At 36.0% G+C, this 13,352-nt stretch overlaps 1 protein-coding gene across 1 annotated transcript in view; it reads right to left on the bottom strand.

Moving 5' to 3' along the window:
* Positions 1-1,335: 1,335 nt before the first annotated feature.
* The window catches only part of FEM1C (fem-1 homolog c (C. elegans)), a 34,415-nt gene continuing 22,398 nt past the window's right edge, over positions 1,336-13,352 (bottom strand). The window contains exon 2 of the mRNA XM_014544274.1: positions 1,336-6,035. Within this exon, the coding sequence (XP_014399760.1) occupies positions 4,621-6,035 (1,415 nt within the window). The 3' untranslated portion in view covers positions 1,336-4,620. The remainder of the gene's footprint in view (positions 6,036-13,352) is intronic.

The following is a 13,352-nucleotide window of genomic DNA, read 5'->3' as shown; positions in this document are numbered from 1 at the left end:
AGTACCAATCCTAGGATCAATTAATACTGGTTAACTATTATGTAAACCAGCCAAAGTTATATTTGGTCTTTCAGAAAAGGAAAAAAGGAAATAAATAAGGCTCAAATATGTCTTTAAAGTAGATCTCACTTTACAAGGGATTGTTTACTGGAAAGTTTTGGAAATATTTTTTCTAGAATAGACTGAATCTTTTTTTCCATTTTTATTTTTGGCAATAATGTCAAATAATTTAAACCACTTCACTTCTTGATTTACAGCAAAGTATAGAGTGGTTAATAAGCACCTAAATTGTTTTAGTTTAACTACTACTCTTTAAATCCTTCTTTAATGTGAATGTTTTAAATGTATTCCTTTTGTAAGTATAAATTTTCAATTTTTTAAGGCAGAGAACTATAGTTTAATTTTTATATCAAATATTAGGAAAATAAATTATACATCTGAGATAATTATATAAAGTTGAGTTCATTTTACTAGAGATCTTATTTAAAAGTCTTTACAATAAACAAAATGTAAGATAGCATGGCACCAAGGAACCAATTATTTCACAATTCCCATAACCCCAAGTTATTCAAGAAAGAACCTGCTGATAGTACAGAGATGGGAGAAAGGATTAAAAAAATATTTTAAAAGGAGTATCTTGAGGACATGACTTTTCTTTGTTCAAATCCTTAAAAATATAATATCCTTACCCTATAAATTTCAACTTTCTTTTAAATATTGGTGGTGGTGTTCAGGGACAACCACAGAACCAAGGGTATAGAAAACTATGGTTTAAAAGGGTCTGTCAAAAGGATGGCAAAGCATGTACTTGTTATGGATGTGGCAGGTTAATGATTCAAAAGGGGGAAGCCTACTCTATTGAATATTTGTCTATGCATGAGAGTGTAGAAATTACAGCCAGTGCATTTTCTAGACCTATTAAATCTTTTTGTATTAGGAAGATTACATATAAGGAAAAGACAATGAGCACTTAGGTTTTATGATTTAAAAGTGATGGAAATAAATTTCTAAAACTTACCTTCATAGTAATATATTTATGACATGCTTCTGATACTGAATACCAAAGCAGTTTAAAAACAATGAGTTAAAAGCAATCCCTCTCCCATGCATTTGACAACAAGTCTTCCCATCTTTAGTTTCTATGGTCTTCACTGAAAAAAACCCCCCCAAAAAACACAAACCTGTACCTAAGTCATCTTTTTTACATAGAAATATTAATAATAAATGCTGTCTTAAGTTCTAACCATAAATTGTTCTTTGAAGCAAGAGTCTGCTATCAAAAATCATTAAGATAACATCAATCAAGTATTAAGAGTTAATAAAAATACACTTGTATTTGGTGCAAATTTAATTTTATTAGACCTTACAATGAATGTTGTGGCATATCATTTTCCATTGTGTGACAATTTATTGGCTGGCACCTGAATACAGTACTTCTTCTGAAAAAATACACAATGGGAATGGACAAAAGGGAGAGAAACTAGTTGTTTAATGACATATAATGGGAAGGGGGGAAGATGATGACCAATTAATTTTAGTTTCCTTAGTATCTAACTCTAAAATGGTTAAAGTTCCAAGCAATAATGCTGTTAGAGTGCACAAGAATGATTATTCTCTCATTCAGCCCCCACAATTCTGAGAAATTAATTTACAAGGATTATTATACCTGTAAAAGTCAACCTAGGTTTCTGCTGGGCAATATGATTTTAAAGAACTAATTTTTCAAATATAGCCTAACAATTTTCCCAAGTCACAGTAGATGGGGGTCTCTAAAATATTATACATTAGGTAGTCACTTTACAAGTGAGCAATTACTTAACTTCAAAATCATACTGGGCACCAAATTATCTGTTACTGATTTGGGTTTATGTGCCTGTCATATTTATGGATAAGAAAATGACGATCTTTTAAATCTATAATCCACTTGTCTTTATAAAGTGGACTAGTATCAAATCTGAGTAGAGTGACCATTTCTTTTACAGAAATGATCACTAGTGGAACATCTAAAATTCAGCAGGCCTTAACAGGGCATTTTTATAGAAATGTAATAAAAACTTACATATTAACTCCAGCCAACATCACCATGCTACAATGTAGTTTAGATGGACTCAAATGACAATTAGCTCATTAAGTATTAAATTACTCATTTGTGGTTTTTTAAAAAACCCACAAAATTTTTATCTTATTCAGTCTCACAACAATTTTGAGAATACTTTCTGACAAAGGCCTAAACAGTGTCTCAGGTCACATTACCAACCTCCTCTAAAAATCATGGACAATTTTTAGCTATTAAACTAACTGATTTTTCAAGCACTCCTAATGGCATTTGGGGAAATGGCAAACAGAGTAGAATTGCATCTTAAGTGAAATAAGGCATTTCAAGTTATCAAGATTGATGAACAGTTCTAAGTTATCTAAATTTAGTGGTGGAAAAATGCTAAGTAAAGAAATCCTTAATTTATACTAGGGTTGTACAATTCAAGTTCACCTGTACAACAGTGTGAGATGTGCCTTACTATAAGAGCATGTAGGCCCTTCTACCCACTCCCAAAAAAGGAGGAAATATTAAATCACTTAAAAATCCAATTGCTCATCTTTTACCCAAAAATTATTGCGATCAACTAGTGTAGATTTATTCTACTGGCAACAGTTTCTTTAAAAAAAAAAAAATTAGCTGAGGCATATATAATTCTTGTATCACAAGGTTAGAGTCAATGGTTTCAAAATATTGATGTCTGCTTTTTCTAGAATACTTGTCTAAATCACAAATTATTCTTAATATATGTGGCAGTTCAAATATTTCATCAAATTTGCCCATGGTAAGATATTAAAATCTCTTCATCAAAAGATTAGAGAGGAACCATTTAAATCCAATTCACCTCTTTTAATGGTGAAATTAAATTTACAACCTAGTAAAATAAGGATATCTTTTTAAAAATTAAACCTCAATTATTTAACCACAAAGTCTAATGCCGTTTTATTTATTTACTATTCTTCATTACAAGTATTTTACTGAGTAAAGATGAAATAAACCTAATGTGACTGTTTGCAATGACGACTCCTTAAATACTAGTACATCAACCCTCAGAATAAAATGACAGAAAAATCCCAGTGATCCAGCTCACTAAACTCACAGGTAAACCAAGTTTTTCTCAAACCAATAAGGAGTTTTTATTTATAACAATTTCATTAAGTAAGACATTTGCAGGGCAAATATGCCATCATAAATTTTATTGTGAAAAACAATAAAGTGCTGAATAATAATTACCTGAATCTTTTTTAGTACGTTTCATTTATCTTAAGTTAAAAGAGCCCTTTCTGTGGCATTAGTAAAGCTGTTTAAAAAACACTGAGGGGGGGAAAAAAAGTAAAGAAAAGCTAACTTTCAGTAAGGGAAAAGCACTGCAACCTTGTGTGTTTAACTATGGTGACAAATAATTGAGACCAAAATAATTCATGCAAGTTATCTTTAAAGGTATACTTAAGCTTGAAGAAAGAAAGAACACTGCTACTGACCTTTGATACAATGGCAGTCAATTGCATACTAAAATATCTTAATTATCCTAGATGTCTAGATTTGGCCTGGCAAGCATCATGCCATTGACATGCTTTAGCTCTTTTTGTAACTAAAAATGATTTGCAGTTCAATTACTGAATATTTCAATGTGACTCATTAAGCTGTGTGATAAATTTTAGTTTAAATTTAAGCTTCTCTATACCTAATCACTTCATCAGCACAAGCAGGACAATGCTGGCACAGCATGAAAGGTGGGTCACTTTAAAAAGATTCCTCCTTTTACTGCATGATATATTAAGATGACAGACCTAAATTTCAACTGGGTTAATGAATTAGATTTGTTTCCCAAATTTAGCACATAATAACTTCAGTGGATTAGAGAAAGAAATCTCAGATGTGGAAGAAAAAAAAGCTTGAGCTCAGGTAGCTAACCAATAGCTCTAAAAATTGCCATGCTACAAGAGTACTTTCATAAAATGAACTTTGTAACAAACTCAACAGTGTTTTGAGTTGAAGTTGATCAACTGCTGCATAGAAAATATGCTAATATACAACAGTCAAGTTTAAGCCGGTGCGTAGAGAAGATAAAGCACTTATGGTAACTGCATATGGTAACGAGTCCATAAAGTTTGTACATAAAGTTTATGGGTCCATAAGGGGATGGGGAAATGATAAGTAGAAATGGTTAGAAAAAATATAAAGTGAAAATGGGAGAAGCTTGGAAAAAAGCAGAAAAGAAAGACCTTCAATTGTATAAAATTCACAAACCAGAAGGGTATAAAGATACCACTGAAGAATGGTTAACTCTGTCCCAAAAACCCAACAGCAAACAAAACTAGAATGAATAAGCCTTTGGCAGACAATTTTAGAAATTTGAATTATGACATTACATTTTTCAATAATTCACAAACAATATATTATATGGTATATTTATAGTAAATACTGGGAAACCAATCCTGTAAATTTGATGCTTATAATGTTTTAGCCAATGGGAGCACGATGATATCAAGCTAAATGAATGCTGGTGTTATCACAACAGTGCTCATTTATGAAACAACTGTTAATAATTCGTGCTTTAACAGTGCTAAAATACAGTCAAATTATCATCTGTGAAGTGAAACAAAGGTCTCTAGCTTTTCTGGGATATGCCCCTTATAATATATTCTATGATTCACTATGACACGAGCAGCAAGACACTGCAATGTGGTATGATTTATGGGCTGGATCAAATTTTTAGCTATTTCTTTCTCGTCCAACAAGTCACTAGCAGTTTGTTTGTGCAAGTTTGTGGCATCAAAATGTGCACCTGATTTGATAAGGAGATTCATGATGTCTGGATGGTTGTTCAGAGCAGCAATATGTAGGGGACTGTTGATGTTCACATCAGCACCACATTCTATCTGTATGGCAGTAACTTGCAGAGATGGAAATTTGCAAACAGGATACCGCCCTACACATGTAGTATTCTTGTCCACAGCCAGATGAAGAGGGCTGAAGTTATTCTTTCCCCTTGGATGCAGCTTAAGAAATCTGTATATAGTCTGCTTTTTGAAGTAGTCCTGTTCTAGAGTACAAGGAACTTTTTCTAACAAGCAAATTAAGTGCAAAATGATGGAAAGAGCCTTATTTAACTGTAAGGGGTCAGCTGGACACTGAGTCTGTTTGATAGCTCGCTCTATTTCAAGGACACTTTTGCACAATATGCCCATAAGATCATCAAATGTAACAGTGGTACCAAGCAGGCCTTTAGCCCTATCCTGTAGCATAAAGGAAAGTTCTACAAAAGATAATACGCTGCTGGTGGTCATTGGGCTTAATAATATGCCCATAAGATCATCAAATGTAACAGTGGTACCCAGCAGGCCTTTAGCCCTATCCTGTAACATAAAAGAAAACAGTTCTGCAAAAGATAATAAGCTGCTGGCGGTCATTGGGCTTAACGGGTCCAAATTGTTCTGTTGCATATCCAAAGCATACTTCCATAGGTTGATGCATCGTTTGAAATTTCCAGAGTCTGCATAGACAGCGCCTCTATACCTAATATAGTAAGAGGTATCAGGATGAGAAGGACCAAGAATACGTTCTCTAATTAATAGTGCCTGCATTCTCATCTCATCAGGATCAGCAATAAGACCTTCTAGCTCTTCTGAACTGTTTACCTCCTTGGCATAATCATAAGCCATTATTAGTGTCTGAGGTACTGGTTTGCTAATTATATTAGTCCTATCACTGTACCTCATGTTCATTGCCTTTTTCCAGTATTTTAAAGCCCCAAGTAGATCTCTTTTTTTGTCTACAAATGTAGCTCCCAGAAGCTCTAAAGCATTGATCCGCTCTGTTTTGCTAGTCTGTGCATGGTGAGTCAGAAAATCCACAATATTTGTGTGACCAGTCACACTTGCTGAGAGAAGGGGAGTCATTCCATAACCATCCTTTTCCATCTTGGCACAATACATTAGAAGCATCTTCATGATGTCCAAACTTCCAGATTCTGCACAATCATGCAATGCAGTATTACCTTAAGGGGAGGAAAAAAAGAGATAAAATATCTTGAGGGACCAGGATCCAGTGTAATAAATGCATATACTTAAGAACCTACAGAATAACAGGCAGCTCCAACCTACCCTTAATGGAACAGATTTTAATTTGATTACAAATAAATAAACTGATACCGAGCACCTAAAACTAGTGTCTGACACACAACAAGGATTAAAAAAATACTTGTTAAATTTGTTGAATGAAATGAAATGACCAAATTAGGCATGAAAAGATATCCAAGAATGAAATTCAAAATTAATCCATGGCCTCTTGATATTTTTAAATAATGTTTCCAGGTGCATATCTATAACTAAAACCTAATGAAATGAAAATAACCAGCTATTCACAGTTTTGCTGATAGTCACTTAATTTCCTGGGTCAGCTTTCATATTTGGAAATAAGAAATCTAGTCTATAATATCTAAGATTCTCCAATTTGATTCTAATAGTAGTCAGAAATTATTTCTGGTTGTCAAGAGAGCTGTTTAATCAAAATTCTTAGTAGCAAAGTACTTTCCTCAAAAAAGCTCCCATAGAAAAACAAGTCCACTGAAATCTGAAAAATATGTGGGTGGTTCAATATGAACTTTAAAAGGAGACATCTGAAGTGTCTTTTCATAATAGATTATTTCCCACTATAATTTAATTTTTAAACAGTCTTTTTAGATGTACTAAATGTTCTAACACTGTCTTGTTCTTCCCACATATGGATTAAAACTGACAACAGGCACTGGCACATTAGTAATAACATGTATAAAACATATTAAGACATTATAACCACCCAACTGTTTTAGTGACCTAAGTTTAATAATAAACATTTTACTAATTATCAAAACAAAAATTATTACAGAGGCCTTTGATATTCACATACAATGTTTACAGAAAATTTCAACAATTAGTCATTTTAGGCATGTGTACAGAAAAGTTTATAACACAGTCGGCTGAAGACAGCTATCCTAAGAAAGGCCTGCCTGCAAAGCCATTGGCTGAAATCTGACAACCATCTGGGAAACAGTTCCAAGACATACATAAAACTTTTCCTAAATGATAAAGGTGGCTCACCGTATGCAGTTTATGCTGAACACCTGCATTCCTTCTGGGAGTTTACAATTTTGGATATGTGCTCAGGAAAGGCTGCCTACATGACCAGCAGCACCTAATAAAAATCTTGGGCTCTGAGTCTCTAATGGGATTTCCTAGGCAGAAACATTGCACACATGCATTTGTGTTGTTAGGGGAAGATTGTAACCCTTGTGACCTCTCATGAGAAGAGAGCATAAAAAACCCTACATACAGATTTCTCTAGACCCCACCTGTGCCTTTCTCATTATGATCTATCTGCATCTCCTTATTACATCACTGTAGTAAGTCTTAGCTGTGAGTACAATTATATGCTAACTCACCTCCAAACATGGGGGTGGCCCTGGGGACCCTGGACAAAGCATGTATACTAAGAAAATGGTTTAAACCTATAACTAAAATTCAAAAACAGTGAAGATAATAATAGACTAGGACTTTATCTCTCCACAAGTTTAATCTTCAATAGTATCTACAGGGACTAATTATTTGGATATGTTTATTCTGATCCAGGATTTCAGTGGTCTACATTGAAATGGTGTCTGATAGAATGTTTAGCAATATGTATGGTAACCAAGCACTGAAAGAGTACAGAACTTCAAACTACTGATGCTAATTTGCTGAAAATAATTTCAATTAAACATAACTACTACACAAAGTATATTTTTTAAACTCTTGAATTAAGAATTCCTAATATTCTTATTTTTCTCTAAGAAATGAAAATGTAAATGAAATATAAATTCAGGGGTGGTCAAAAGTAGGTTTGCAGGTGTTTGTATGCAAATACAATAATTAATAATAATACAAGAATAAACTCTGTATTTTGTGTACTCACAATTATACTTCTGCCTGCCCCATATAAAGAGAAGACTTAGATGGCATTCTCTATTCACTAACAAAATCAAGAATAATTATACAGCAAAAGCCAGTTTTGTTTGAGTTGATGTATTGGGAAAATACAGAATATACATATTTTGAATGCCCCATATATAGAAAAAAAATGGTAGTTTTTAAAAAAAGAATAAGGAAGACTTTCACATTTAGAATTGGCAGAGGTAATATGATCACCTTCCCACTAAGAACTAAAAAAACTGAAAAAATGTATTTTTAAAAATCTATTTGACTTCATGTAAGAGCTAACAAGGGAACAACATCCAGGAAAGTAAAGAAAATAAGAAAAGTAAAGCCTACAATTTAGGGAAGCTTCTCTCAATGGCTGTTACCAATTCTAGAGAGACAGGTGAAAAACTGAGTGGAGCTTTTGACAACCGTACAGAGCTAGAGAAGAAGTTGGAGTCCAGAGCCCACTGAAAAGGGAACTTTGAGCCTGGCTAGTGTGGCTCAGTGGTTGAATATCGAACTATGACCAGGAGATCATGGTTAAATTCCCAATCAGGGCACATGTCTGGGTTGTGGGCTCGATCCCCAGTGGGGGGCATGCAAGAGGCAGCTGATCAATGATTCTCTCTCATCAGTGATGTTTCTAAATCTCTCTCCCTCTCTCTAAAATCAATTAAAACATTAAAAGAAAAAGAAGGGAATTTCAAAATCCCCCTACACTTTGGGTTATAGCTCTGAAGGTCTATACTGTAGAAGTTAAGGTGAATTGCAAACATCATAGGAACTACAATCCAATTTTAAATCATCTCAATATTAAAGTAATCCAGGACTGCTCATATACATAATAAAAAACCAAAAAGCAAATACAAATACTATTTAGAAGAAGATATTATCATACTAAGCCTCAAATTATTTTTATACAAGAGGCCCAGTGCACGAATTAGTGTACCAGTGGGGTCCCTCGGCCTGGCCTGTGGGATTGAGCCGAAACTGGCTCTCCAACATCCCCAGAGGGGTCCCGGGTTGTAAGAGGGCACAGGCCAGGTTGACGGACCCCACTGGTGCACAATCAGAGTGGGGAGAGACACAGGAGGTTGGCCAGCCCAGGAGGGACCGCGGGAGGGCTCCAGGGTGTGTCTGGCCCATCTCGCTCAGTCCCGATTGGCCAGATTCCAGCAGCAGGCTAACCTAACAGTCTGAGTGTCTGCCCCTGGTGGTCAGTGCATGTCATAGCGAGCGGTTGAGCGGCCTTAGCATATCATTAGCATTACACTTTGATTGGTTGAACGGCCCACAGGACAACCAGACACTTAGCATATTAGGCTTTTTTTATATAGGATTCTTCAACATAACGTTTTTAGTTTCCAATCAAAAATAATGGACAGAAGGAAAAAAAAGGAACCATAACAGAAAAACCAAGAGAACTAAGAGCTAATAGAAAAGTCCAACAGAAGATCAAGATAATACACTTATCAAACACAGATTTTAAAAAGAATAACTATGCTTAGCATATTCAGAAAAATTAAAAAACAATTTTGAGAATGAGACAGGAAATTGGAAACTACAAAAGAAAAAACCAAATGTGCATTCTAGAACTGAAAAACTCAGTGGGTGGCTTTAAAAGCAGCCTACATACTGCTGAACAGAGAACTAGTGAACGAGAAAATAAAAGAAGCATGGAGGTGAAGGGATGGCAAAGCAGGAGACTATAAGAGAAAGAGGGAATGTTGTCAGTAGAGTTACATACTTAAAACCAGAATTCTAGTGAAAGAAAACTGGCCCAAAGCAATACCTAAAAAGTTAAAGTCTGAAAATTTTCTGAAGCTGATCAGAGATTAAAGTATAAATTTAATAAGTTTTAAAAACACCAAGATACATTTTTTAAAAAATCACTCTGGCCCTAGCTGGTTTGGCTCAATGGATAGAGCGTTGGCCTGAGGACTGAAGGGTCCCAGGTTCAATTCCCACCAAGGGCACATGCCTGGGTTGTGGGCTTGATCCCCAGTAGGGGGTGTGCAGGAGGCAGCCAATCAATGATTCTCTCTCATCATTGATGTTTCTATCTCTTTCTCCCTCTCCCTCCTGTCTAAAATCAATAAGATATATATCTTATTAAAAATCACTCTGAACCACACTAGTGCAAAACTGCTGAAAACAAACGACAAAGAGAAGAATCTTAAAATCAGAGAATAGGTGGAAATGACCTGCAAAAGAGCAACAGTTAAACTGACAGGAAAGTTTACATCAGGAAAAACAGAAGCCAGGAATCAACAGAATATCTTAAAAGCAATAAAGAAAAATAACTGCCAACTTAGAATTCTATACCCATATCAAAAATATGAACTAGATAAGGAGATGGCTGCCGACGGGAAGGCAGACTGCAAGATAGTGTGAGAGGGAGAACAAAAAGAGAGCGTGTGGATGTATGGGGAGTGTATATTTGTGGGTGAGGGACAGCTATACTCCAAGCGACTGTTGGGGACTGCTGGACCGGGCTCCCCTGACCGAGCAGCCTCCACTGCTGCTGAAATTTCTCCCGGAGCGACCAGCTCTGCTGCGGAGACCATGCCATCTTGAAGGGGAGAGTGGCTGTTATCAGAAGTCTATACAGCCTGGGTCTCTACAACCACAACACCCAGCAACCAGCTGTGAACCCAGGAACACTGGATCTCTAGCAGTGTGAATACGCAGACTCGGATGAGCTCTGCACCTTCTCACGGAAAGGTCAGATTTCGCCTAGGGAAAGGTGAGGTCTGCGATCCAGGCCGGAGAGAGAAATGCGCAAATGGGATATAGAGGTTCAGGAAGTCTGCACTCCACAAAATCCACAGCCGTTGGGGCTAGCATGATCCACGAATGTGGAAGGGGATCCGCAGGGCTGCTGTCAGAAGTGAACTGTAAAAATCAACCCATAGCTGGACTGGGCGCAAAAAGGCAGCCTGAAATTTTTACCAGTGTGCTGGCTGCTTAGTGCCAGGGAAAAAAGTGTGCAGTGCCAAGGGTAAAAGTTGCAAGTTCGTGCACTTACTCTGGCTCTTTTTTTCTGTTTAAATCCTTGCTTTTGATTACTAAGCCCAGTACATAGGATCACCCAAGGGACACTCTTCTAAGAGACTACAGGGGAAAGTTGTTTTGTGGAACCTGGGGATCAGAGCGGGGAGAATCAGCTCTGGGGCAGTCCATTCTCCCAAACCAGTATTAAGTGTGACAGGGAAAAACAAAAGCTAAATACTGGCTAGAGAGGACTTATAGCCCCAGAGGTCAATTCAGAAACACTGCCACCTAGGGGCGGAATCACAAATTGACCCTTGTGTAAATACAAATAAAGGAATCTAAGAAACAAAGAAATACTGCCTGCTTGAAAATCAGGACTGTGGCTTACAATACAGAGGAGCAGTGGAACACAGGGAACTTCAATACTGTCCTGACTACCTACAGGAAACAGGCGTGACAAACAGAACAGTAGAGGAAGTAAATGACTTTCACTACTGCACATTTTTATTTTTTCATCTTTTACCTAAGAAACTAATTTTTTTTCTTTTTTCTCACTTGATTTTTACCTTTTTAATTATTATATTTTTATTTTTAATCAGTATTATTACTACTACTATTTTACCTTTATTTTTAAAAAAGTATTTTATTTTCTCTTTATTTTATTTTGGGATTAGTGTTCTATATTCTATTTTCATTTTTCCTTTAACATCATTTTACTCTATATCAACGTTACCTTTATGCCAACACGCTCTTCCTCATTTTTCGCATTTTGTTGTTCTGTTTCTCTTACCCTATTCCTGCTTTAGATTTTACCTATTCCTTCTTTTTACCCCGTTAAAAATTCATCCTACTTATATATCTAATTTCTGATCCCCTGCTCTAAGTCCATACACACCTCTCTCTCCTCTTTCTTTACTACCCAATTTTTTTTTCTTTTTTCTCTTCCCTTTTTCTTTTTTGTATGTTTGTTTTGCTGTTCTTGTTATTATTCTTGTTTTGTTTTGTGGGGGGGGGGGGTTGTTTTAGGTTTTTGTGTTTTATTTTGTTTTGATTTGCTTTCTTTCTCTCTGTCCTATTGTTGTTTGCTTGATTGTTGATTAGATTGGGGGTTTTTTATGCTTGTTTGTGAGACTTTCTCTTTTTTTTGTTTTTGCTTGTTTATTTCTTGCTTCTGTTTTTCCTCTCCTCGCTTGTTATTAGTTGTTGTTTGTAGTTTCACTCATCTCTGGGCTTTTGTTGTTTGCATTTTTTGGGATTAGTGGTTGTTCTATTGGAGAAGTCTCCCCATATAAATAGTTCTTCCCCACTTCTTTTTTTACTCTCTTTCTTTTCCCTCTTACTTTTTGTCCTTTTCTCAATATCATTTTTGCACTCCTTTTTTTCTTTCTTTCTTTCTTATTCCCTAATTCTCTTTTCTCTAGTGGTCACCTTTATTTGGGGTTACTAGCATCGTGAATACATTTGTGTTCAGTGCCTTGTGCATTGTGCCTTGTTGTGTTGTATTTTGTGCCTTTAAATCAATGCAGAAAAGAGAGAGCTACAAAACCAGACACCTGAAGAAGAGAGATCATGGGGAGACAAAGAAACTGCCCACATATGAAAGAAAAGGAGGCATCACCAGAAAAGGAAGTAAATGAAATGGAGGCAAGCAATATGTCAGAGAAAGAATTCAGAGAAATAGTCGTAAGGTCGCTGAAAAGAATGGAAGACAAATTCAACAATATGTGTAAAAACCAAGAGGAAATGAGGAAGAACCAAGAAGAAATGAAAAATGGCATTGCTGCTAAAAGGAACTCAATAGGAAGCATCAACGGTAGACTAGAAGCAGCAGAGGACTGCATCAGTGAGCTAGAAGACATGGTAGGAAAAAATACCCAAGCAGAGCAGCATCTAGAAAAAAAACTTAAAAAACAGGAGGAGAGCCTAAAGGAACTTTGGGACAACATGAAACGAAACAACATCCGCATAATAGGGGTGCCAGAAGGAGAGGAAACTGAGCAAGGAATAGAAAACCTGTTTGAAGAAATAATGACAGAAAACTTCCCTGATATAGGGAAGAAAAAACTCACACAAATCCAAGAAGCTCAGAGTCCCAAACAAAATGAACCCCAAAAGACCGACACCAAAGCACATTATAACTAAATTGGCAAACACCAATGACAAAGTAAGAATCTTAAAAGCGGCCAGAGAGAGACAGAAAGTTACCTACAAAGGATCCCCCATCAGAGTGGCGACTGATTTCTTAACAGAAACACATTAGGCCAGAAGGGAATGGAATGAAATATACAAAGTCATGCAAAGGAAGGGTCTGAATCCAAGAATACTGTACCCAGCAAGGTTATCAATCAAAATTGAGGGGGAAATCAGGAGCTTCACAGACAAAAAAG

Source organism: Myotis brandtii, unplaced genomic scaffold (genome assembly GCF_000412655.1).
Source record: "Myotis brandtii unplaced genomic scaffold, ASM41265v1 scaffold1105, whole genome shotgun sequence".
NCBI classification, from domain to species: domain Eukaryota; kingdom Metazoa; phylum Chordata; class Mammalia; order Chiroptera; family Vespertilionidae; genus Myotis; species Myotis brandtii.
Note: the sequence above shows the minus strand (reverse complement) of the source record. Positions and strands in the feature narration are given on the sequence as shown.